Raw genomic sequence first — 25794 nt, forward strand, 5'->3', positions numbered from 1 at the left:
ATATAGAATTGGAAAATAAGAAAATGGCTATTTCGAGGTTAACTAAAAGAAAACAATTATATAGTAATAATTTGTGGAGGATAAAAGATTATGAAATTGATAAAGAGGGAGTAATTTTTAAATTTATAAAATAATTTAAAGAAGATTTAGATTTAATGAATGAGAATAATTGGAATAAAATTAGAATATATATTAAAAAAGCGAAGTTTTGGTTGTTTAAATACTATTACAAAGGTCATATTATTAGGGTAAATAATAATGATATGGAGAAAACGATTGGACGATGGAAGGAGTGGAATATAGTGATTTCAATAATATAATTCATTATAGGATATATGGTGGTTGTGTAGAGTTATAGTATTTTTAAGGGTAGGGGTGATATTTTAATTAAACACTGACAAAATGATTTACGATTTTTATAATATTTCGGAATATACAATACCCTCGGAATTTTGTAGGAGTATAGAAAAATGTATATTAAATTGTATACAATTTATTAGGTACAGCATGTACCTTTTTCTATAATTCTATAGTTGATTGTTTTGAAATGTACTAAAAAAAGTGACGAATTGCTGAAAAAGTGACGAATTGCTGAGGCCCCCTTATTGGTACAATGGGGGATGAAGAGGATCGTAACCCCCGATTAGTGAAAAGTATCTCTTGCCCCATGCAATCTGATTGGTCATATCTATCCCACGAGAGTTATTACTAATCATGCTTATACCAAGTTGTAAAGAATATCATTGGCTACACGATGGCAATGTAAAGATGGAAAATGGAAAATCTTTATGCATAATTGCCTGATATCTGTGGAAATGACTTAAACCGTGGACCGTTGTAAAAAAGCCAAAAGAAAGCTGCGTGTAGGTGAATGGAGCGAGTGCCATCGCGAAATTGTACCACATATTGATTCCAATACTCTCTTTCTCTTGCAACCTTCACCACCACCTTTCCCCTCGCCACAGTTTACTGATCCCCGCCGTCATTAGTTCTCAACAACCTCTTTTCTGAGTGTTTTGAGATCTATTCGGATTCGATTCTGTATGAACGCTGTCGACTACTACACCAGCTTGATTGACTGGGTATTTAGTCATGCAAGAGTGCTCCACGAATACATGTTTTTAATTCAGTCGATAGTGACTTGTACGGCCCTATTCTGGTTTGTCGCACATCATTCAATCGAACGGCAGAAACAAGCCTTGCTAACCTATTACGCTAAAGGCTGCTGAGGAGGGCGTGGGAGGTTCTTTGGACCCCTCTACCGCGACTTATTAGCATTTTAGGTGTCGAAGTCCCCGACCCGCCAGAGGTTTCTCTTGCCTGCATTAAATCAGATGCGTTGACGTTACATTGGTCATCATCGCCACCGAACAAAGGTGTGGTGCGGTACATCATCCAAGTAAATGGCGTCGATGGTGAGTTCTCTACAATGCACCGTACCTTGAGTACCCCAGTCGCGCTAACATTCTATCATTAGTGGGCGAATCTACCCAAGGAGAAACAGTCATTATCGAAGGACTCAAGCCTGGTAATTTTTACAATGTGAGGGTTATTGCGGTTGGTACGCAGAATTTTCAGGCTGGGAGTAGAGTTATACGGTTGAGAACTTTGGGTCGAGATGGACTCCCACGCCATGGAGTCATAAGGAATGAAGCCGATCTGTCGAATGAAGATCAACATGATGCTGGCGGAGAAAGTTTACCCACGGTTCGAGCCCACGGAGTCTCAGCCGACGGCACCAATCCTCCTGCAGCCACGGTCCAGGTTGTCGTACGAGAATCGAGCGTTTCACATCCTAGCCAGAGAAGAAATACCGTAGGTAGAAAACACTCACAATCAACAGCTACCGCCACCGCGGAGAACTGGTCCGCCTCGAATGCTCAACCTTTGGATGAGAGCCGAGAGACGATACAAGAGTTGCAGGAACAACAAGATAGGATCCAGAAGGAGCTCGAAGATGTGATTGCACAAGGTCTGAAGGAATCTGAGGAGATCAAAAATCAAATCCTTCTTTTATCCGAAGATAAAGATAAAAAGACAGAAATGGTCAAGGACAAGGAGGAAGCGAGCGAGACGTTGAGAAAAGAGGTCAAGAACCTGGAGGTCAAGAATCGACAAGCACAATCGCGGAAGACGGCGTTACAAAAGAGTTTACAGGCCAAGCAGGTAGAGAGAAAGAAGATGCAAGATGAACAAGCACGCTGGAAGAAGGAAATAAAGTCAATGGGCGCTGAAATGGAGTCCTGGAGTCGCGAGGCAGAGGAGATACGTACGTCTACAGAGGCAAAATGCGAGGAGCTTCGTGAGAATATTCGAAACGTTCAAGATTTGATTGCAAAATTTACGCGTGAAGTCGCAGAGAAAGGGTTATTGGTCAAGAGCCTAGAAGAGGAAAGGGAGGGTCTTGGAATTGGGCTGGATGACGATCAAGCCCGTGAGTGGGAGGCTTTAGAAAGGAGAAATGATGCTCAGTGGGAGGCAGAAAGCAGAACGCAACACGCTATTGCGCAAGACTACAGTCAACGGCTGGAGCGACTTGAGAACGAACTACAAGCGGCACAGGCCAATTTCACAGCGCTTTATGCCCGGTTACCCAGCAATCCAAACGATCTCATGAATCACGCAAATTCCTCTGGAGTTGATTTCGATCCGAATGGACAGCACGGCAGAGCCAAATCTCGAAGACAACGCACTCGCAAGAGCCGCACGAATACGGTGTCATCTACTTCTGGCTATGCAATGGCCGAGTCCCAATATTCAAGTACTGGTATATTCAACAACTTTAACTTAATGAGCTCACCCGCTTATGCGGCAGCTCCATATCTGAATCTAGCTATGAGTAATGATACTACGATGGCTTCGGCTTCGGGTCACTCGGGAGGGATGAGCGAAGCTGATATTCAGTCGCTCACGGCCGGGGCACCGCTCAGTCCGACAGCAACCATGCTATTACCTTCAACTCTTTTCAATGACGATGAGCTTCAAGGTGCTGATGAGGAAGGCCCTGAATATATGTCAGAGTTGCATCATTCATATAGTCCGCCACAACGACATAATGATACACAATCTCCAGGGTCTAGTCGCTCTGCTAGTCTAATGTCTAGTCCTCACGCATCATCGCAAAATCTTGCAAAATATGGCGTAACACACCATGATTATGCTCTCGATGCTGATCGTAGTTCGCTAGGCTCACCCTCGTCAAAGTTTGGAGTAATTGGATCACCAGCACGAGCCGGTCAATCAACATCCCACCGGAATTTTGGCAGCATGTTTACTTCTCTTCGAAAGTCTGAGAAGGCCCCTCAAGATGGACTCCCTCTCGGTAGTTTGAAAGGCCAGAGCCATTCATTCCCACGTTCCACTGATGAACCGGAGACTCCCAATAGGGCTCGTCGTATAAGCTTCTCATCCGGCTGGGGGAATGTCTTTCAACGAAGCGCTACAGTTGGTGACTCTTCTGAGGGCAATGCACCTGCTCCAGCTCGTCCAAATGGTCGGAGACAACTTGGGTTTAGTATGTTTGGCTTTAGAAATGAAGATACAAACCATCTACGTTCCGCTCGTGACCCTAGTAGCCCTCGTCCGACGTCTATTGCCTCTTCTGATCTGCCACGCCCATCAACAGATAGTGCACCATTCGGGTGGGGGCCAGGAGCTGATGGGACCGTAAACAAAAGCCCACTTGTTACCGATTGGTCTGTGTCCGCTCCACCAACTTGGTCCAGCAATGCATCGAGAAGGCCTAGTTTTCAACATGGTTCCTCTAGTGCACTGGCTTCTGAGATTTTGAGCGGATCAGACGAATACTTCTATGAAGATAACATTCACTCAAGTCCACCTCCAAATCTGGGGGCTATTGGCACTCGGCCCCCTTCGTCGCACAATTCAGTTTTACCTAAGCTCAACCCTAACGCGCCAAAATTCGAACTCCCTCAAACCAGTGAGCCTGTCTTTTCTCGTCTTCTGAGAAGTAAAGGTAAAGGCAAGGCTCCAGATCAGAACACCGAATCCTTTGACCCTACCTATGATACACCTCACCCCATTACCTCTTCTCCATCTGAATCGAGAAAGTCCCGAGACTCGCCATCTATCCACACGCAAAATAGTGTGGCCGAATCAATAGATAGCTTGGATAGGACCAAAAGTAACACAGCATCTGATATTGCAGGAAGCGCGAAAGGAGAATCATCCTTCACAAAGCTCCTCCGTAAAGGTAGTTCGAGTAAATTCAGCTTAGGAGGCAAAGATTCGATTTTTGGGAGGAAAAGGGGAGGAAGTAGTACGGCTGCTTCGGATCACAATGATAGGGATGAAGGGTTGGATGACCTTGGTGATTCTTTGCTCATTGGAACTGGGGGAGAAAGTGCAACTAGTAGTCCAAGGATCGGCGGATTTGAAGGAAGTGATGGGAAAGCAAAAGGTGCGACTAGAGAAAGAAAGAGCTCGACGTGGGGAAGATTCCAAAGGAAGAAAAGAGAAAGTTCGGAAATGGAGAGGAGTGAGAGGAGTGAGGCGGAGACGACAGGTACGGAAGATGAGCATGAGTGAGCATGCGCAATCGACTCAATTTCCTCAAGCGAGTGGGAACGCAGGGGTTGAGCATCGAGGGAAAGGGAGGGAGTTTATGAATGATATGATTTTCATCATACATACATACTCGCATACTCGTATGCTCACATACTAGGATATCTTAGCTGTGAGATATACGCAGCATCTGCAAAGCATTTGTTGATTTGTTGACTGGAAATCGTTAGCGTTGCATGCATACCTATATAGTAAAAGCAAATTTTTTGATTTACATATAACACTCGAGTTTTTACTGGCCATGTGATTGTCTGTTTATGTTTTTTTTCTCGGGTGCTTGTTTCCAGATGTGTGGATGGGGTGAGGTGAGGATGAGTATTGTATGTGTGGGTTCATTAGAGAATGTAGTGTAGAGTTTAGGTGAGCTTTATTCTTCTATTCATTCATCTGTCTAGATAGTAGTAGTAGTAGTAGTAGTAGTAGTAGTAGTAGTAGTAATAGTAGTCGGCTCTTATAAACGGCTGATTAGTTTCTAGTTGGGGAAAGCGAGTGTTCCCGGAAAACGAGTGTCTCTGTAAGATTTTGGGTACAAAATACACTAAAATTATTCAATTTTATTAGAAATCTAATATTATTTTTAATATACAATCTTTAATTTTTGAATAATTTTTGAACTTTTTATATAATTATATTCAATAAGATTATAGCTTTCTAATAATATTAGATTTTTTTGAATTATTTCAAAATTTATAATATTATTTATAAAATTTAAATTTTTTTTAATAAAAATCATAAAATCTATACCCAAAATCTCACAGGGACATTTGCTTTCCGGAGACACTCGCTTTCCTCAACTAGGAACTAATCGGTCGCTTGAAGAACCGACTATTAGTAGTAGTAAAATTCTTACTCGATTTAGTTTATCTTACTTATACTATGGCTGATAATATGATATGATGCGATGTGTGTATATGTATATATATATGTATATATATATGTGTTTATAGTATTTATCTATTAGTGTATAAAGGGATTTCCGTAGGAATGAAGGGAAAGGAAAAGGGAGAGGAAGAAGGGAGAGGAAGAAGGGAAAAGAAGAAAATGGTATATATGTGTATGTATGCGCCTGGATTGCGAAATTGAGAGGGAGAGGAGAAGGGGGATCTATAGGGTGAGGAGTGTGAGGAGTGTGAGGAGTGTGAGAGATGTGAGGAGTGTGAGGAGTGTGAGGAGTATAAGGAGTATAAGAATATAAGAAATATAAGAATATAAGGAAATATAAGAATATAAGAAAATATAAGAAATATAGAATATAAGAAATATAAGAAAATATACGAAATATAAGAAATATAAGAACTATAAGAAATCTAAGAAATATAAGAAATATAAGAAATATAAGAAATATAAGAAAATCTAAGAAAATATAAAAAATATAAGAAATGTGAGGAATATAAGAAATGTGAGGAATATAAGGAGTAATAGATTAGATAAGTATTATAAAATGTATTTATCGAATCCTTAAGTTTGAATCCCGTTTAATATAGCTAATCTGTTAGTATAAAGATTTATAGATATATACATACATATATACATACATATATACATACATATATACATACATACATACATACATATATACATATATATATATATATATATATATCGATACCCAAATCCCCCAATCCCCTCTCCATCTTCCCAGCAAACCAACATAAAAACAGAGATCAGGAAAGAACGATCAACACTCAAACCCGTATAGTTCGCAAGGCAAGTACATCTATCCATCTATCCATCTATCCATCTATGCGGTACAACTCTGCTTACAGCACAACCAGTCATAATCATAATCATAATCATAATCATCGTAATAATAACTTTCCTTCCTTCCTTCCTAGCTCGATCTCTAGCTCCATATTCTATCTCCTGAACTATTATCTTCACTTCACTTCATTTTGGATTTCTTTCCCAATGAATAAATAAATAAACAAACAACCAGAAATACTCCATCGCATCTACACATTTTATCAAACCTTTGGAAGCATACCAGTCCACCGAAACAGCGCTACACATACCTACTCAGGCAATCATATACCCATTCCCATCCCCATACCCATACCCATCCCCATCCCCATCCCCATCCCACATGGGCCAAGAACTTGTAAGCGTTCCCCTCCCCAACACACATCAGCATAATCCCTCCCCTCCTCTCCCCTTTTTAACCAAACAAAAATACTAATCAACTCAAGGAAAAAGTCGAAACAGAATTGTCCTCTCTCTCTCTTCTCCGCGTGTCGAAATCTCTTTGCGGATTGGGGATGTTTACCTACAAGACGAGATGCTGGAGGGGTGGGAAATGCAGTTCCTGTGGCTTCGGTTTCAGATATTGGAGAGATTGGAAATGCAATTCCCATGACATCGATTCCAGATACAACAGGGATAGTAAATCCAATTCCTATAACCTCGGTTCCACATGCTAGAGGGATAAAAAATCCAATTCCCATGCCCTCAATTCCAGATATACCAGACACAAGAAATACAACTCCAACAACATCGATTCCAGACGTAACCGAGATCCGAGATGCAGCTCCCATCGAACACAACGACACCAATACATTGAGCGAGAAAAGTCAAGCAGAAGGCAAAACCAATCAAATTGAAGGTCTGTCCCTCGCTCAGCGATTGAGATTGATCGAGCAGAGAGGTGTCCAGCTTGAAGCCTCGCATGATAGTAGGGTGTCTATTACTTCCTGTTCGTTACCTCTATTACCTTCAGGAAACTTCCCCGTCACTTTTCCCAATCCAGTTCTCACTACAGTTTGCAATACAGTTCCCACTACAATTCCAGTTACAGTGGATACTACAGTGAACACTGAAGTTCCCATTGAAGTTCTCACTACAGATCCCACTACAGTTCCTACTACAGTGGACACTACAGTAGACGAATCCAACCTTTCACCAGCCGACGACAAGCAACCTTTTCTTTCCATTACAGTGGACACTACAGTAGACGAATCCAACCTTTCACCAGCCGACAACAAGCAACCTTTCCTTCCCATTACAGTGGAATCTACTACAGTGGAAACTACTACAGTAGAAACTACAGTTCCCACTACAGTAGACAAACTCAACCTTCCAGCAACCGACGACGAGCAACCATCTTTCCCCTACACAATATATGACTTTACCAAATCCGGCTTAGTAGTATCTGAAATCAGTGGGATTCATGTAAGGGAGCAATATCATCAAATCATGGAGATCGTCGGCCAAGCTTGTGGCATATGCCCAAAGTGTACGAGTGACAATCGTGCTCAGGATTTGATTGATACGATCATTGAAATGCGATTCCCAGACTTGGATAGCGCCCTCTTTCGGGATGGGATTCTGAGTGAATTTGGATTCGACGACTACTGGAATGAGCTCATAGTGGCCAAGCCCGAGGTCAGGAAAGGGTATGTGAAGTATGAAAATTGGTACGCAAAGGTATGGGAAGATATTGAAGCGAATAACGAACTGCCAGCTATTTCAAAGGCTATCGAAAAAGAGTTTGCTCAATCTCGAGATTTTAGACGGATCTTGGCAGGTAAACAATACCCGAGATGTAAATGGAGAAAGAGGGGATTACTTCTCTTCGTGATGAGAATGCGGAGAATCCGAGGAAAGCTAGAGGAACGCCCCCAGACGCAAGAAAAACAAGAAACGCAAACGATAGAAACCAGTGCAAACAAGAACCGCAAGACTAGAGACAAGGAGAAGAGGAGGAAAGTCAGGGACCGAGAAGATAAGGTCGCGGCCAAATTGCTCCATGATACATTGGAAGAGTTAAAAAGGGTGACGGCTGAAGCAAATGCATGTAATTATATAACGGCGCGCCGAGAGAACAAGCCTTTTGCAGAAATTTGCCCTCCTGAAGTTGTTTATTCGGTGTGGGAAGAGCAAGTAGTATTCCTACTATTTATCAACATTCCGAAATTTGTTTCATTGGTGAAGTTGAACTAGGACCCGACGGAAATACGTTGTAAGAGAATTGGTAACATACATCAAGGGTTGAGCCAAGGTACTGCAGAAATATTGGCATGAACTTGAAAACAGATTCTGGGGCAAGACAAAAGCTAGTTAATTCATGCATAGCATCATTCTACCATCGATTGTACATAAAAATAGCAATTCACCGTCACCTCCGGTGGACCAACTTCATTAAGAGTGGTTGACAGCGAGGATATATACAATCATTTCAGCGTCTATCAGTATGTTCGTATGATGATCAAGACGAATCGCGAGAGAAATATGATGAACCGCAAGCTAGCTCAAGTATCAGATGAGATGTAGTAGATGCCCAATATTCAGACGAAAAATGTAGTGAACAAAAACGATGTCAGAAACGATGATCTAAAAATGGCTGCGATGATAGGTAACTAGAGTCGATAGGTAACCGTTCCTCCTCAATGTATTGTACCGGATTTATAGTTAACAGACACCGAGAAATCAAGACAGCAAAAGAATGCATAATGTTAAGTGTATCGTGTGTGGCCTACAAGAAAGCTCTAAGGGCACAGTGCCGTGCCCCTCTATGGAAATAATCCACGTACAAGAAAACACGTAGCGTGGATAATAAAGACTGCAAGCAACGTGTCGTGTGCTGGAATACTCAGCACTCGACTTCAATATTCGCTTTCCTTTGCAAAAAGCAAATTTGTTAAGACGTGTTCAAATTTCTTATTCTTGATGAAACGATATCGTTACATGATAATTCTTTCGCGATGGCTTGAATGGTTGTATGGTGGTGTTGATCTGCTATAGTGGTGGTTGCAACAAGACTCAGGATACAAATGGAAAGGCATATTTATGTAGATGCGCTTCTTGCGCTTCTTCTGGTGTGATGAAACGCCCCCTTTCGTAATTATAAGCGCCAGGGTCTTTAATGCATACGGAATATAATCAATATCACTGCTGCGGTTCTTAGAATAGCAGTAGGATTTTAAGTTTTTCATTTCAACCACAAGCTCAAATCTGTTGAAAAAATAATCCGTTCGACAAGACCAAAAGTCTACAGGTTCTTCAAACCTCGTTGAGACCGCGCGATTGGTTTCAACATCTTGTATAATATGATGAAGTTGCAATTGTCCCTTCTCTACCTCAAACCGGCCTCGTCCCGGAAGACAGCGTAGGCAGAGAGAGAATGCATATATAGTAAAGGTAAAGCAATAACCTGATAAGGCGTATCAAAAGAACAGATCGATTCCACAAACTTCGACGTGTACAACAATTTAAAGTATTCAAAACGCCTACAAACAGAACTTGCTGCTGTGTTGTGCAATGGTATGTCCAGTGGGGGTTCCACGAAACTATTTATCAATAGTCATCTCTGACATCGAATAGGCTCTAAGCTTGAGGAGAACAACTATTCATTGACTTCAATGAATACAAACAACAACACTCTTGTTGGCGCCTTGTCCCATGATGATGTGATTCAGATAGTTTTTGGTACCATAGCCACGGTAGTAGGAGTTTTTAGTGTAGTGTTGGCATGGGTGGCATGGAAATCGCATAGGGTGCAGACTGGGCGGAATTCTTTCAACGAAGGTATGATTTTGCCTTCAACTTGACGAAATTTTGTAGAGTCATGCTGACGTATTTTATAGCTCCATCTTCTGACACATTCGAGCTTCGCCTGGTGGTCACAAATACAAACAACATAACATAGGCTGGAAAAGAATCGTTCATGGGTAGCGGATCGGTATTATTTGACTCAGGTTAGTCAAGCTTTTGACAGAAGATATGAAAAATCTTGTCGACTTGGGAAGAAGCTTGTTTATGGATATACTCGGAGATATGGGAGAGTCATGTAATCAAGGTCCTGATTAGCCGCAGACAATACATATTTGTGGCTGATAGTACGAGTGAGATATCGACTAGAACTAGCTCGATAGAATAAATTTATTTTCGACACATCGTTTTTCCTAAATTGTCAAACAACTTGTGTACCCCTCTGAAGTAAAGTATTTTTTCACAACCCGAACAGGCTTTTGCCTTCCGTAATGCCCACAGGAAGGGGCACGTTGGTAACAACATTACCAATCTTTGCTTTGATTTCCTCTGTCTTTATTTGAATCTGCTTTACTTTCATCAATTCGTTGGCTGTCAATCGCTCAGTAGCTTCAATCAGTTCTTGGTCTGGAGGCAATAGCGTCCACGCAATGCTAATGTGAAATGCGTCTGATAAATCGGCCATACCATTGAAAACATCCCTTTTTTGCTGTGTCTTGCCCCTGAAAGGTTTGCTGTGTTGAGAGTGGTGAGCACCTTTTGCTACTTTGTGACCATTTACACTTGTTCTAGAATTTGCGTACAGGGGCGGCTGTCCAAACTCTTCCACGACTTTGTTACTCACGTGAAGTAATTTGTTCAAGGCATTGCTTTCCGGTGTATTGACGCGGAGAACCAAAAACCATCGAGTCTTTTCATAATTAGGAACCCACGCTAAACCGGAGAAGCGCATCTCAAAACTTAAAATTTGTTAATCACGTGTAACCCCTAATTCAAACGGACAATGGACTTACGGACGAACTCCGGAAGACTTTATGACTTGTTCGAATGAAGTCAGGAAGATATCTTTGACATCTTTGGAAAAGCCAATGGCTCGTGAAAGACTGACATGTAAGGGAAGAGGAACCCCAAGATCATTTGACAAAAATGTTTGAATGCCGTGGGTTTTGAACGACTCATCAACTTTTGAGATCAAGGATGATATAAGATCAAATTCTGCAGTCGAAGGATACCCTCGATTGAATTAGCGAAACGAGCTTGACAAGAAGGTTAAACCAAGGCATTTATCGGTACTCACACTCAATATAAATATGTGTTGGCCAATTGCCCTCGATATGAGGAGTCACTCTTTTTCTTCCTCCGTGTAAGCTTGGATCATCTCTTGTACTGTTCCTCACGGTTGAGGCATAAAGATCATGAAATTTGGAGGGCAGTGGAGGTAATTCTGACGAGGATGAAGAAATGTCTCGCTTTCGCTTTAAATTAATTGAATTGGAAATTTTTGTGGTGACATTCTTTTCATCATCTTCACTGTTGTGTTGATTGACTTTATTGACTTTAATGTCATGAGGAAGGTCTTCGTCTACGACATTTTCCTCGTCGGACGACATGTAATCGACCAGGGCCATGATATGATGATGAATTTAAACTTTGTCAGCCTTCCTTGGCTGAAGTATGTATGATTGATTCCGAATTGAAGCACCCGACGGTTGCACTAAGAAGCAACCAAAGTAATAAGACTTGAACCCAATTGACACGTGCTGGGGTTCATTCGGAGTCAAGTTGGATGATTAACTTCCTTCGTACCTACTCGTATACTCGTATACGATAAAGGGTTGTACCCGGCCGGGCTTCCCGTAATTCATCAACGTCTACTCCGTACTCACTCAAGAGTTAAAGGACCCAATGTGAAATGTGAATTTGGGCGCAGACAAATGCAACAAATGAATCTTCATCAATCAAATCATTCCCCAGATCCTAGTGTCAAGCAGAAGGTAAAATCTTTTCGAGTTCGACCAAGGGAGTTGGTATTCGTGGCAGTGCGACTGTTCAAAGGGCTCGATGCTGGACAAGATGCTGGACAAGTGAAAAGTCTAGAACCGACTTTGACCCATTAATTAGACGTCAGCGTACGGAGTCTATTGAGGCTTTGCGGAGTTGCAAGGTGGTGTTTTGTGAATCTTGGGAAAACAAATGAAATGATCAATTGATAAAATGATCTGCTGTTGGAAGTGGATCGTGAAGTGCCTGACTAATCCATTTTTGGATCGACTTGCTGCAGTGTTGAAGTGTGATTGGAGTGATGGAAGTGAAGTTTACCCAAACACATCCACCCAGTGTCATCCACCAATCTATCAAACACTCGTCCTAGGGTGACCATCACTCGGCCTTATCTAGCGTTATCAAATTACATCATTGGGTCCAAGGATACCCTGAAATATTGCGTACCTCTCTTGTCTTTCGCCAGCTAGCGACGAGTACGAACGATGAGCACGATGAGGAACCCGTACCAGGTAGGTAGGTAGAGGTACCATATCTTTTTATCTTTTTTCTTTTCTTTTCTTTCTTTTTCTTCTTCTTCTTCTTGCTCTTCGTTGCTTAACGCATCCGGCCTTCCCTTCGATTTCTAATTATACCTTGATCCCTTGAATTGTTGTATACCTTGTTAGCAGCGAGCTAATGACCTACTTTACCTACTACCCGATCACCTAGTCCTCGACCAAATAGTACTTGATACTTTTCCTCAAATAGAAACAACCCTTCTTCTTGTCTTCTTCTCTTCTTCTCTTCTTCTCTTCTTCTCTTCTTCTCTTCTCTTCCCTTCTCTTACACCATCTAATAATCTCACCCGAGAAGAAATCCCCCGTTGTGTCTTCACTACTTCACTACTAACAAGAAAAATCACCTGGTGATTAATAAACATTCTATTCACGGCTCACTCGGATCTCTCCAGTATCAAACATCACACCACATTTGGTGCTTAATTATCTGCAAAATGGAGAGCTCAAGTGATAAATGGGTATGTTAAGACTCTCCATCTGTATCTTGATCAATCAATCAATCAATTCACATACATAAAGCTCTCCATCCATAAAACTCACAATATCAATCACAACCTACATCACAATCACAATGACCACTAATAACCATTTCTCCATCCAGGCTCAACAATATCTAATCGATCCTCTCAATGCTCCTCAGCCGAGCGAAGAAACAGGTCCCGGAAGCCATTTCAAATCTTCCATTCCACACACCCAATCTAGCAGTTTCGGACGAAACAATTCCACCAAGAAAACCGCCCATTCAACCGTGTCATCCTACCCAACGCCTCCCTCCTCAGCTAGTCCCACCAAATCGTCCTTCAGCTCCAACAATCCCTATTCATCTCATCGCCAATCGGCTTTTGGCGGCTACTCCAAATCCAACAGTGGAAGTCTCCGCAACAGTCTCGAAGAACCTGTGAGCGATAATGACAAAGGACGTCGACGAGGAAGTTCACTAGGTGAACGCTATCCTGGCGACATGTCTCACAGACCTCTCGATCAACTACGTCAAGAGACCAAAACCGCATATCGATCTCCGCATCTCCGTAAGAAGCACATTCCAGGTGCCGATACCATTGATTCTCTCGATCGTACTGCCATCGGTGGTGCGTATCATCATGGAGGCCCTTATGATGCTACATTGATGGCGCGTAATACAAGCTACAAAAATTCCCCCGTAGCAGCGGTTGCGGAATCGAACGCGGAAGCCATTAGAGCTACCCCGAGAGAAAACATTCAAGATAGTTTGGAGAGACATATTCCATTATCAGGAACAGCTGTGATTCCCCCAGGAATGCCGGGTCCGGATGGTAGAATCATGAACTATGAAGAAGGTGCGGATTTGATGAGGGAACCTGATGCTGCTGGTGGTGCATACAAGAGATGGGATCATGTGGTATGTTTGTTTTTCTCCTGTTCTATCCATCCTTGTTTCTACTGTCATAACATGTGAATCCCACAACTTGACTCTTGAACTGCAAAGATCAGACGAGAGGAACTTCATTCTACAACCCCAACTCCATATCACTTTAATTCCAAATTCAGACGAGACTACACCCACCCACCAACCCAACCAAACCCAAACTAACACAACCCCCCTAGAAATACCTCCCCGAAGACTACAAAGGCAAAGGCGAACCCTCCTTCACCATCGAAAAAGCCCTCAAAGACCACAAACGCGCCCAAAAATCTCACCGTCGCAACATGTCGGACGGAAACTCCGCCTACGAAATGCAATCCCAATCCTCCTCATCCGCATCAGGATCGAGTCTCCGCCCTCCTCCCACAAACCGCCAACGAAGCGCAAGCGGAGGTAACCTCACAAGCGGCGATGGCAAAAACATGACGACCACGAGCGGAAGAGCAATGGAGACGGTAGACTTCTCAAATGATGACGCGGGCGTAGGAAGCAGCCGAAGTAACGGGGCGGGAAAATCGCACAAGATGGGCGAGGGTCTCAAGAGAAGATTCGGGAGCTTGAAGAGGAGTTTGAAGGGGAGTGAGAATTAGGTAGCTTTGGATGGTATACTTACTTCGTTGTGGGAATGCTTAAGAGGGGGATGGTAATGGCTCTTGGTTGGAAGAAATGTCTCTGAACGTGGGCGTGCACACACCGACATGAACATATGGGATATATGGATCGGATGGGATGGATGGGAATGATGTATTTTTAGATATGGAGAAAAATTGTACGATGTAGATTTTCTTAATGAATTCAAAGAAAGTATATATGATAACAGATGGATGGAAGGAGTATTCGCAATTTAAAATCCTTCATGAATACCTAGTTTCACTTTCCTCTATTTCTCAATCAACCACAACTATTCATCTGATAATTACCTAGGTAGGTATCCCCTCCCATCTCCTCCCATCTCATCTCCTCACATCCCATCAATCACCCACAAACCTACCTACTCACTCACTAAAATCACCTCGGAAGTTCAATCATTATTCTGTAAAGATATGCAATGTTATATTATTCCCGACATGCTACTCACATCCATACATAGCATATCAATATTTACATCACCATCACCATTACCATTACCATTACCGTCATCCTCCACCCACCTACCCACCCACTCATCTATCCATGCATGCATCCCTCCATCCATTAAGAGATTAAACACCTACTTCCCTCCCCCACCTTGATTTCCATGCACTTCTTTTCCACCAACCCCTTTCCCCTCATGACACTCATCTGTTCATCCAAACTCCTCCAAATAAATCAAACCCCCATGTCAAACTCCATAAAACCAAAATGCACAGAATGCATATATACTATTTGGGTATCCCACTGGCGCACCATCCACAAACAATCCTTAACGCCTTTGTCATGCGTGTATAAACCCCCATCACTTATTCCATCCGTCTAAATCGCTTGCTGTCACTTCCAAAATAGTTCCCAAAACGTGAAATTCCCTCCCAATCGACTTTCAATTACTTCGACTCTGTCCTTGACTCTTAAGTACTAATGCCTCAACCTTTGGTATTAGGTCTGGCATGCGAAATGGTTTAGAAACAACATCATCCTGTTTGCAATTGTTAGCCTCAGTTCCCAGAAAATGTGTCTTTATACAAAAGAATTAAAGGGCGCATACCATCCCGGTAGCTAAAGCCGTTTCAATCTGTTCCAATCTTGCATTTGCCGTAACTGCAATTATTGGTACATGGCGAACAATCGTTCCATCAGCTTCTAATGCTCGAATCTTCTTAGTGCAAGTAAGACCATCCACTAAAGGTTGAATTGTTAGCATTCCTATTTCAAAGTCCAGTACAACAGAGAGAACTATGGACATACTTATTGGCATTTCAAGATCCATTAAAACACATGAGATACTGGTTCTTTCCGTGGTGGGACTTTCATGCTTCCAAAAAGACGACCCTTCCAATTTATGCAAAGCCTCTAACCCATGGTTGCTAACTTCCGTCACAAACCCGGCTCTATGTAATTGTTTTTGCAAAACGCGCTGATTAACAAGATTATCTTCAACGATAAGAATTGTAATGTCTTTGTAATCAACCTTTGGACTTGGTGATATCCTAGCTATACTTGTTGAAGCTTCTCCTTTGGATCTATTTACTAATGTAAGCAGGAAATCATCGCAACGCAAAACAGAGGTCATCTCAAGCATATGGAGATGGAATAAGTTTAAACGTACTGGGTCTGCGCTGGCTTTTCCAACGAGCTGTTGATACTTTCTACTGGTGTAGGATTTGTGGTACGTGTAGAAGGCTTTCGATTTATGGCATTGTGATTTGGAGAAGATAGAGGTGACGCTTCGGGACTGCGCTCAGCCCGGCGAGCCTTGACGTAAAACGCAAAACAACTGCCGACTCCTTTCTCTGAGGAGACTCCAATTTGCCCACCTTGAAGTTCGGTTAACTCTCTCGAAATGAATAATCCTAGGCCTGACCCGCCATATTGAACGTGAGTACGTGGAGACGCCTGTGAAAATCGTTGAAATAAAATCGACACTTCTTTTTCATCAAGACCTCTGCCTGTATCTCGAACAGCAAATTTCAGATACAAATCTTCGCCTGGACCCCATTCTGCTTCATCCATTGCCAAACCCGTAACACTTGAGCGGGAAGGAAAATACTGAACGGTGGTATCGTTGTTTGCTGGATGTTCCTTCGTTGCACCAATACTCACAATGATTGATCGTTGAGGCTGATTTGTCGTGAATTTAATAGCATTGGTTAGCAGGTTTATTAGGACTTGTAATAGCCGTGATGGGTCAAGTTTTACCCAATTGATGTTGAGGTCAGCATACGAGTCCTGTATTTGAAATTCTATCGAAATGTCATGTTTTTCCATATCTCCTTCAAACATCTTGATGGCACGCCTGGCCACAGATATTGGTTGCGTTGAGACAGGTGCTACAACTAGAAGCGCCGAGTCCAATTTAGACAAGGTCAGAATATCATCAACGATGCGTTTCTGATGCTGTGCACAAAGCGCGATAGTTTGAGCTGCATCAATACTGCTTTCGATTAGTTCTGATATCTCCTGAGGCGCTTCCGCACCTCGCATGCTTGATTTCAGGCCCTTAAGCGCAGGAGCAGTTAAAGCACTGGTGATTTCATCCGAACATTGTAGGATCGCACTCAACGGATTGCGCATTTCATGGCTAGTCATATCGATGAAATTCTCCTGTTGTCGCTTCAGCTCTATTGCCTCTTTCGTCTTTTGTTTCTGAAACTCCTCTGCCCATTTTTGATGTGATATGTCCGTGATACAGCCGAAGATGCCCATCAGGTTGTTGTCTTTATCCCTAAGCGAAGTGCAATTCATGAGAGCCCATGTATCGGTCAAAGCATGCTTACTTTGCCATGGCGTTTTAAAACGGAACTCTTTCGTCACGTTTACTTTCTGTGAAACCAACTTGTTCCAGGTAGCTTGGACTCCTTCGCGATCTTCTTCTTTTATGCTGTCCATCCATGACTTTGCGCTATTATCAGATCGAGGATGCCGCGATATTTCCCACCAAGCATCGTTAGAAAATGTGATCTCTCCCTGAGAATTTGCAATGAACATTCCAACGGGGGCCATTTCAGCCATGCGGGTAAATCTACTTTCACTTTCCACAGCTTCTTGGGTGCGCAGGTTGACAAGCTCCGATAACTCTTGACGATCTTGAGCAGCAATACGCGCTGCTTTCTGACCTTTGCGGATTTCTTCCTCATAGAGAATAACTGAGGCCATTGAAGTTGCCATTTGGCGAGTCATGAGCTCAACAAACAAGCTATAATCGTCATCATAAGGTCTTCTTGGATTCACTCCTATGACCAAGAAACCTAGTATGGACTCTCTGCTAGTGGCATGGAGTGGTATGGCAACAGCAGCTCGGCAAGGATCGCCGAATCCTACACAGTCGAGATCTTTGATTAGTTCCGTTGGTAGGGTCCCTTCCTCGGTGGTAAGAAGTACAGGCCTATCAAGCCTCATACATTCTCTCAAATATGGGGCGAATCCATCTTCACTGAGATGAAGATCCAATGGTGTAGCGGCTGATTGATGGCCCGAAGGTACACCAATTGTTCCCTCCAACACACAACATGGAGCTTGTGACATGCTTCCGGAGTTCAATGATCTCTGTGAGCTCATGTCGCTATCGACATCCTCATTAACCGAGTAGAGAAAAGCGAACGGTATGTCAAAGGGGTTATACTCCAATGCTTTGATGACTTGTGCCCAAAATCCTTTAATGTTTCTCGCAGTAGCTGTCTTCTCTCCTGCTTCTCGCAAAGTAAGCATTCGACGTTCCGATATCACTCTTCTCGTCTTTTCCCATGCCGGATTGTACAGTCCGACTACAGAGCCATCCTCTCCGACTAGTGGAATTATACTCCATGCAAAATAGCATTCTTCTAGGTAACCATTTCGTTTGATGAAAAGTCTATCTTCATCTTTCATGGTGGCTTGGCCTGATGATTTTGCTTTTGCAAAAACCGCTTCAATATCATCCCAGATTTCCGCCCAAGCTGTTTTGTAACTTTGTCCCATCAAGCTAGGGTGTTTTTGTCCGGCTAGTAATATATACGCTTCGTTGTAAATGGCTGTATATTCAGCCCCCCAGTACATGGCCGCTGGATGAGGACTTCCCATGATAAGATTGCACATAGCTCTCAAATCAAAACTCCAATTTTTCATTGGTCCAAGAGGAGAGGCTGACCAATTAACATTACGGGTGAATTGAATGTGTCGAGGTAGCGCTGCGGTTAGCGGAAGTCTTGTCCAATCGAATGAAGACCCATCGATGTGTGCTACTTGATTGTCAACAGCAAGCGATTCCATCGGGCTCGAACCTGGGACTACTGTAGCTACATCTCCAAAGTAATCCGACGGCTCAGGGAATAGATCCGTTGAGCTTCTCAAATCTTGACCTAATACGAAACCTGGATTCGGTATAGCAGGGCTACTATTATTTGCGTTCGATGAGGTCGAGTTTGTTGTGGGAATTTGAGCTCTAACGCCATTCATTACCCGAAGACGTTTTCGCAAAGTCGAACAACTCCATGTGAACCCTCCATACAAAAATGACGGCAAGCAAATATCTAAAGATTCGCTTTCTTTGCTCACAAAACTTAGCACCCATGCTTTAAACTCCGGAAATGCATGTGTAACGATTGTAGGGGAGGATAGATCCGCAAAGCCTGCTACCATTTCCAATAATGGATTCATAGCCCGTAGTGACGCATTCGCATATTCTAGCCGTAAGCGACCGCCGGGTATGTAATTTTCTTGATTAGAAACATCTATTATGAAAGTTGGTCTCTCATCTTGCTCTAAAAGTTCGATTATGCCCACTTTATGAATCAATGAGCCTTCTTGAGGATTCGCGCTCAGCTTAGGACTGGCTGCGCGCCTTTGTTGTTCTAGATTCAGCGTGGGCGCGATGGATTTACCAGGAGGATTCGAGTTTTTCCCCAATATATTACCACGAGCTAACCTGTTAGTAACGCACCGTCAGTATCACTCCTCCGAGCTTTTCAAAACAAAACAGTGTGAAAGTGATGCTATAGAAAGCGCGAAAGATTCCAACCACTAAGCATGGGAAAAATTCAAGAAGAGAATCTAACAGTCAACTGACTTGAGTATTGTTATACCATTGCCATCTTTATCTAGTTTCGACATAACTGTCGTGTCTATATTTGGAGGACTTTGCGAGGAATGCGTCCTTTTGAGTTTATGAGTTGTAAATCGGGGAGATCTAGGCGATTGTAAGGTTGTAGGACAGTCGTTTGCTGCTTCATTATCTGGCTTGGATATATGACAAGGTTTTAATTTTGCGCGGTGTCGTTTGAACTAGATAGACAGAGAGGTTTTAGTTTCATGAATGTGCAAATTTCAAACAAAAATATGTATTCAGAGAATCTTACAGGTGGTTCTGAAATTGTAATGTCGAAGCTTCTCTCTGACACATTATCCTCCTCTCTAGAGTGTTTCGAGGCTTGCAGTGACGGCGATAACGGTGACAACTGAGGGGTTGAAAATAGAGTGGCAGACGAGGCGGTCGATACTCTTCTTTGGGTCTCTAAATCTTCTGTCGCTTGCAGGTCTAGGTCTCTGTTTCTCTCTCGACCTGAAGAAACAAAGGTAGGCCAAGGATTGTCGAGATTAATAAATTGAGGTGGAGAATTGTTCTTGTTTGTTGACGTGAATTGTGTAGATTCTCGAGCATGAGCATCTAATTCTTCTGTACCATGTGTTGAAATCAACCCCTGTCCCTTTGTCCGATGCAAGCCAGATGCGTAGCCATTAGCCCCACATGACGTCTGTGCCAATGTCGGTTCTAGTATTGGTATGGGGGATTGATTAATTGTGATTGTGCAGCGGCTGACACTGTTGATGAGCGGCTTGTCATTCCTGACTTTGTTCACTTCTCCTTGATGCAGAAGATGTTGATGTTGATGCTGTGGTTGATGTGGTTGATGTTGTTCATGCTGTTGACAATTCTCCCCAAATCTTGAAGCAAAGATAGATTTTGGTTCCGAGGTCATTAGTCCTTCTTTATCTTAGTATGACATGCAATGTTTGCATTTAATATGAAGAGGGTCCGTCTCCTTGATCCATGCATTCCATACAATCTTAGGGAGGAAAAGGGCAGAACGGCGGACCGGCGGAGGTGGTTTGTCTCTTTCTCCTAGCTGATCCTAATAGAAGCTGATCTCAACCAAGCTCAACTAATTGATGGAGTATCGTATCAGTGTCAATAGAGCAGCCTTGACTCCCTACTTATCTGACTCAAGTGAATTGATCGAGGGGTAGGTAGGCAATCGGCAATCGTACTATTGTATGTACTATTGTATGTACTATTGTATGTACTATTGTATGTACTATTGTTGAAATGGTTAATTGGAAAAGATGCTGAGTAGGCAGATAGCTAGGTACTGCAGCAAGTAGGTAGTATAAAGATTAAACGATAGGGGTAAGGCAATGAATGGCTTTTGATACATTTGCATCCGTTGACGATGGATAATCTGTGTGATTTGTGGTGGATTTGGTGCGGATTATTCTCCAAATAGATAGAGAAGAGACGGGAAGCAATAGTAATGGGGAATCATAGCTGAGCAGTCACTAGCATGATAAATAAGTTGTACTGTTTTTCTGGTCAAGTTGCGGCTTTGTGGTCACTGGTTGAAGTTTCTTCTGCTCAGTGGTTGAAACTTGTACATCCAAAGAATCAAAGAATGAAAATGGATGGATGGATGGTTTCACGGTAGGAGCAACTAAGTAGGAGGCACCAAGGACTAGGTATTTACTGTATTCCTTCTTCATACAGTACAAGATACGTGACTAAAAAAGAATTTAATATAAGAAGTGTGGCAGCATTCACAAATCCTCACAAAGTACCTAGTACCGATTACCTACTGGTGTACCTAGAAAAGAATAGCGACGACAATCCTTCCCTTCCTCAGTGCTTCAATACATTAGATGAATGATTGGTCCGATGCATCAAACTTTACCTAGCAAAAGAATGCGGAGGGACACTGGTACATCGCTAGGTACATATGTTCCGTAGATAGTAGATAGCAGGCACTAGGTACTGGGTACTAGGTATCGGGGCAATCTTACTCTTTGTGAATCCATCTCGTCGAGAATTTTACTGAAGATAGACAAAAGGGGAGAAAATCCAAGGGGGACTAGGATGCCTTAGACTCCTAGGGGGCCGAGGGGGCTAGAATGAGATCGTTGATCAATCTGCAAGATTATCTACTAGGTACGCAAGTTGGTCGAGGTCCTGACTGGCAGTGAGTGACTGCAGCTAATCCTAAACATTTGGCTCTTTGGTTACAACATTGGGGAAAAGGAAGCGAATCAATGATCCTTCATGTCAATTGTCACGTTTCTGATGATTCTGGGGTAACGAGGTACTTTACCTACCTTGGTACACCAGTGGTATATAGTATTCCGAATCGTGCTTCTTGAGTCAGTCCCTTTAAACTTACACACCTTACGCATATTACATCAGAATCTCATTGGGTCTACGATATAGACTCTAGACTCTTGAGATACCAGTATGTGCTAGGTCTACATTCCAAGGTGATGGAATATCCCTAGGAAGGTACTTATTACAACCTGTTACTACAAGTCAAATCATTCTCTCGACCACATTAGGGATCGAGATCAAAATGTCTGTTCGTGTTTGATTATCTCATTGTTTGTGTTCGGTCAACTCTATTGCAGACTCCAAGCTGGTGGTAGTGGGTTCAAGGTATTGGAAAATATCGAGATTGAAAAATTCCTCGAGTACCTATGTTTCTAGAACGTTGGAAAGGGTGTCAATACCAAGGTACTCACTAGTTATTGAATGTAATATTTCAACCATTCGGACATTTTTCAGGCGGTTCGTTTTGTTCTCAATATTCCCTCACTCACACCTACTCATTAAAAGTACTGATGCTAATGCTTGATCGCAGGAAGAAGCTTTGATCCCGACTACCTACCGAGCTACCCTACTGAGCTACCCTACCTCGCCTACATAGGTAAACCACAATACGAGCTCGGCTTACATGTTTTCGTTATTCGGACCTATGCTCCGCAGTTTTTATGTCCTCTCTAGCAATCGGTTGGACTCGTCGATGATTAGTATTTATTGTTCCTCGAATAAGGTTAAACTGCTTGATCAATGACGTCGAACCTGTGCCTTACCGCTCGAGGAACGGCTCGAAAATTGATATAACGCCCGACACTAGCATTTTGAGGCAGTGCGACCGCGGCCTAGTGGTTAAACTTCCTCGCAGAGTCGCAAGTGAAGCGTTGAATTTGTTGATCTCGACGTTCTAGTTTCTTTGCACGCACCGCTGTGCAATTTAGGTGCTATTAGCGTTTCCTAACGGTCTTCTTTTCAATCGAAAATGTTCTGTCTGCTTATCAATCAATTGCAATCTGCACTGACATCTGGATGTCACAACATGTTAATACTTCAATCAATATTCCCCTCTGACCCTTTTTGAAATTCAATCTTAGATGCCTTCTGGAATCCAGTAGCTCATAATCGTTGGCACATTTCCAAATGCTCGCGTGCTAACAACTTCTTACCATGGGAGACTCGACGAAAGAGCCAATGCCTAATAAACTTGATCATGTTCCCACCACGAAGCAGCCCAAAACGCGGCCACCGGCTGGATTTCGCGAGAAGATATTACGGAAGCCATTGCCATACTATAGCGGACCATATTCAGTTGGACAAATGGACATTGAAGTACCCGTGCGAGAACCAAGGACATTCTCCAATATCAAGAGAAAACATAAGCATGTTTTAAATCTCGAGACGGTCCTCTTCAGTGTTTTCTACCCTTCAAGTTTTGGGTCCGGTGAAGGGCTCTCCCCAGAAGGGGAAAAGAAATGGAGTCGAGCGACATGGCTACCAAGGCCTCGTGTTGAGGTGGCAAAGGGTTATAGTAAATTTGCAGGCCTTCCTTCATGGCCTACTATGGCATTCTTCGGCATGACAACTGCTTTTACCAAACTTCCTGCTTTCCGCAATGCCAAGTTGGCAAAACATTGGCCTCCCGAAAATGCTCGAGAATCCGAATTCGGATACCAGACGAAAAATAGCGCGGGAGAACCTCCACCTGGAGAACCAGAGTCACAATGTTTTCCATTGTTGATCTTCAGTCATGGCCTAGGAGGAACGAGAACTACATACAGTTCTGTCTGTGGGGAATTTGCCAGTTATGGTTTTGTAGTTGTGGCTATAGAACATCGAGATGGTTCGGGACCACGTACTTTTGTCAATTTACCAAAGATGGGTGATAAATTTGGATCACAGAATGTAGATCATTCTGACGAGGCGAGAGAGAGAGGCTATGAGAGATTTGATTATGTTTTTCCAGAAGGAAATGCCAGGGACACCACACCTAATAATGAAAAAGGGTGAGCTAACCCATTCACATTTGATTGAGGGTCCAAAAAGACTCGGCGAAATAAACTCGGGACATCTAGAACTTATTCAAAAGGTTCGGGAAACACATCCAAGTGGACTGTTTTACATTCTACTACTAGCCATTTAAATAATACAAAATGCACACTCAAAAATTCGATTGCAAAGACAGATTAACAATCACTAACTCGATTCTTTTAGTGTCGATGGCGAACTTCGCGCTGCCCAAATACAACTTCGCCTTGCTGAAATTGAAGAAGCCTACTACATCATGACGCAAATACATGACGGAAATGGCGCTCGAATCGCTGAAGCCAACCTCCGGCAAAATTCTCCTGGTCGCGTCGGTGGCTCCTCCCGTGGTCTAAAAGGTGTCGACTGGCAGAGTTGGGAGAATCGCTTCCACCTCCAACAGGTCACCATGCTTGGACATTCTTTCGGCGCCGCCACTACCGTCGAAGTTCTCCGCTCCCAAACTGAACGATTCCCATACATTTCGCAAGGGATTCTGTATGATCCTTGGGGAGGCGCAATCCAACAAGCAGACTGTGATTCAGAGCATCTCATTCACAATCCTTTACTTTGTATCAACAGCGAAGCATTCATGTATTGGCCTTCAAATTTTTCTAGAATCATGTCACTCTGCCGCGAAGCCAAATCACAAGGTACGCTGTGCTGGCTTCTGACTGTCCGTGGTAGCATACACATCTCGCAATCAGATTTTTCACTCCTTTATCCGAATGTTAGCAGTTTCCTGCTTAAAATGACCGTCAATCCACGGAGAGCCATCGATTTAAATATTAATGCCAGTCTAGAATTTTTAAAAATGGTAATGCCAAGGAGAATCAGCGCCATGAATAGAGGCACTGATGAGGGATTGCTGAAGGTCGAACAATTAGATGAGTTACCAGATGTGCATCAGCCGAAGAAGAAATATATTGCGGGTAGATTGAGAATTCCACATGAAATGCGCATTCGATTAACACCACAATGGATACGGATGACGAAAGGGAAGACGAAGAACTGTCAGGAAAGGTGCGCTTGTAGGCATGGGAGACGGAAACCAAAGAAAAACATCGCGACAGATCCACAGGGGAAAATACTGCCGGGCTTGGAAGATTTAGAAATCGGGGAAGAGATCTGGATGCATGTTGCGCCGACGGCGGAGGAGCTGAGGAAGCATGGGATTGGGGGCAAAAATGGAAATCAAAGTGCGGCTAATGAGAGGGATAGAGATGAGGGGAATAGCGATGGTATGGTTCATTATGAGGGGCCAGGGGAGGGAGCGGAACAGAAGAATGAGGGGGGTGGGCTGGCGGGCCATAGGGGAATTGAACAGAGGATGATGGAGAGAGGGTGAGAAGGAATGGGTAGGGAGGTTTTCAGTATTAGCAGACTATATGTTGTAAGATTACATACAAGTAATAAATATTGTAAAATAAACCAAAATACCTAGATCTAGATCAATACAACGGTAAATAATACTATTTCTTTTTACAATATATATAATACAGTTACAGTCACAGTCACAGTTCAACTATCCACAAACAATTCTTTCTTTCTTCACTGAAAAATTCCTATCCATTTCTACCTCGTACACTACACACAATACAAACAACTCTACACCTGTAATGCCCCGACCCCCCTCTCCAACAGAAACTCCCTCTATGCCCAATAAAATAAAAATAAAACATCGAAACCCCCTCATTCATACCCACTTCGTAATACCAAACCTCCTATCTAATATCCAAGTGCCTAGGTAGGTAGCTAGGTAAGTCTTACTTCGTAAG

At 42.9% G+C, this 25794-nt stretch overlaps 6 protein-coding genes across 6 annotated transcripts; 4 read left to right on the forward strand and 2 right to left on the reverse strand.

Annotated features, from left to right (window-relative positions):
* Positions 1–1043: 1043 nt before the first annotated feature.
* On the forward strand, positions 1044–4548 carry EAE98_001154 (uncharacterized protein; the record flags this gene model as incomplete). Its single annotated transcript, XM_038948771.1, has 3 exons — positions 1044–1159; positions 1222–1415; positions 1478–4548. The coding sequence occupies 3 exons, from the start codon at positions 1044–1046 to the stop codon at positions 4546–4548; spliced, it is 3381 nt and encodes a 1126-aa protein (XP_038815037.1).
* Positions 4549–6667: 2119 nt separating this feature from the next.
* On the forward strand, positions 6668–8520 carry EAE98_001155 (uncharacterized protein; the record flags this gene model as incomplete). Its single annotated transcript, XM_038948772.1, has 2 exons — positions 6668–6682; positions 6778–8520. The coding sequence occupies 2 exons, from the start codon at positions 6668–6670 to the stop codon at positions 8518–8520; spliced, it is 1758 nt and encodes a 585-aa protein (XP_038815038.1).
* A 1727-nt stretch (positions 8521–10247) lies between these two features.
* EAE98_001156 (uncharacterized protein) lies at positions 10248–12271 on the reverse strand. The gene is made up of 3 exons (XM_038948773.1): positions 11366–12271; positions 11082–11301; positions 10248–11027 (listed from the first exon to the last, which is right to left on the reverse strand). The coding sequence occupies exons 1-3, from the start codon at positions 11694–11696 to the stop codon at positions 10529–10531; spliced, it is 1050 nt and encodes a 349-aa protein (XP_038815039.1). The 5' UTR covers positions 11697–12271; the 3' UTR covers positions 10248–10528.
* Positions 12272–13063: 792 nt separating this feature from the next.
* EAE98_001157 (uncharacterized protein) lies at positions 13064–14621 on the forward strand (the record flags this gene model as incomplete). The annotated part of the gene is made up of 3 exons (XM_038948774.1): positions 13064–13087; positions 13231–14007; positions 14214–14621. 3 exons carry the CDS (start codon positions 13064–13066, stop codon positions 14619–14621), a joined length of 1209 nt encoding a protein of 402 aa, XP_038815040.1.
* Positions 14622–15547: 926 nt separating this feature from the next.
* On the reverse strand, positions 15548–20618 carry EAE98_001158 (uncharacterized protein; the record flags this gene model as incomplete). Its single annotated transcript, XM_038948775.1, has 6 exons — positions 15548–15643; positions 15713–15846; positions 15913–16187; positions 16274–19567; positions 19709–19923; positions 19998–20618. The coding sequence occupies 6 exons, from the start codon at positions 20616–20618 to the stop codon at positions 15548–15550; spliced, it is 4635 nt and encodes a 1544-aa protein (XP_038815041.1).
* Positions 20619–22606: 1988 nt separating this feature from the next.
* EAE98_001159 (uncharacterized protein) lies at positions 22607–25364 on the forward strand (the record flags this gene model as incomplete). Its single annotated transcript, XM_038948776.1, has 2 exons — positions 22607–23997; positions 24206–25364. Exons 1-2 carry the CDS (start codon positions 23162–23164, stop codon positions 25362–25364), a joined length of 1995 nt encoding a protein of 664 aa, XP_038815042.1. The 5' UTR covers positions 22607–23161.
* Positions 25365–25794: the final 430 nt, after the last annotated feature.

Source organism: Botrytis deweyae, assembly GCF_014898535.1.
Source record: "Botrytis deweyae strain B1 chromosome Unknown BDEW_002, whole genome shotgun sequence".
Taxonomy (NCBI): Eukaryota; Fungi; Ascomycota; class Leotiomycetes; order Helotiales; family Sclerotiniaceae; genus Botrytis; species Botrytis deweyae.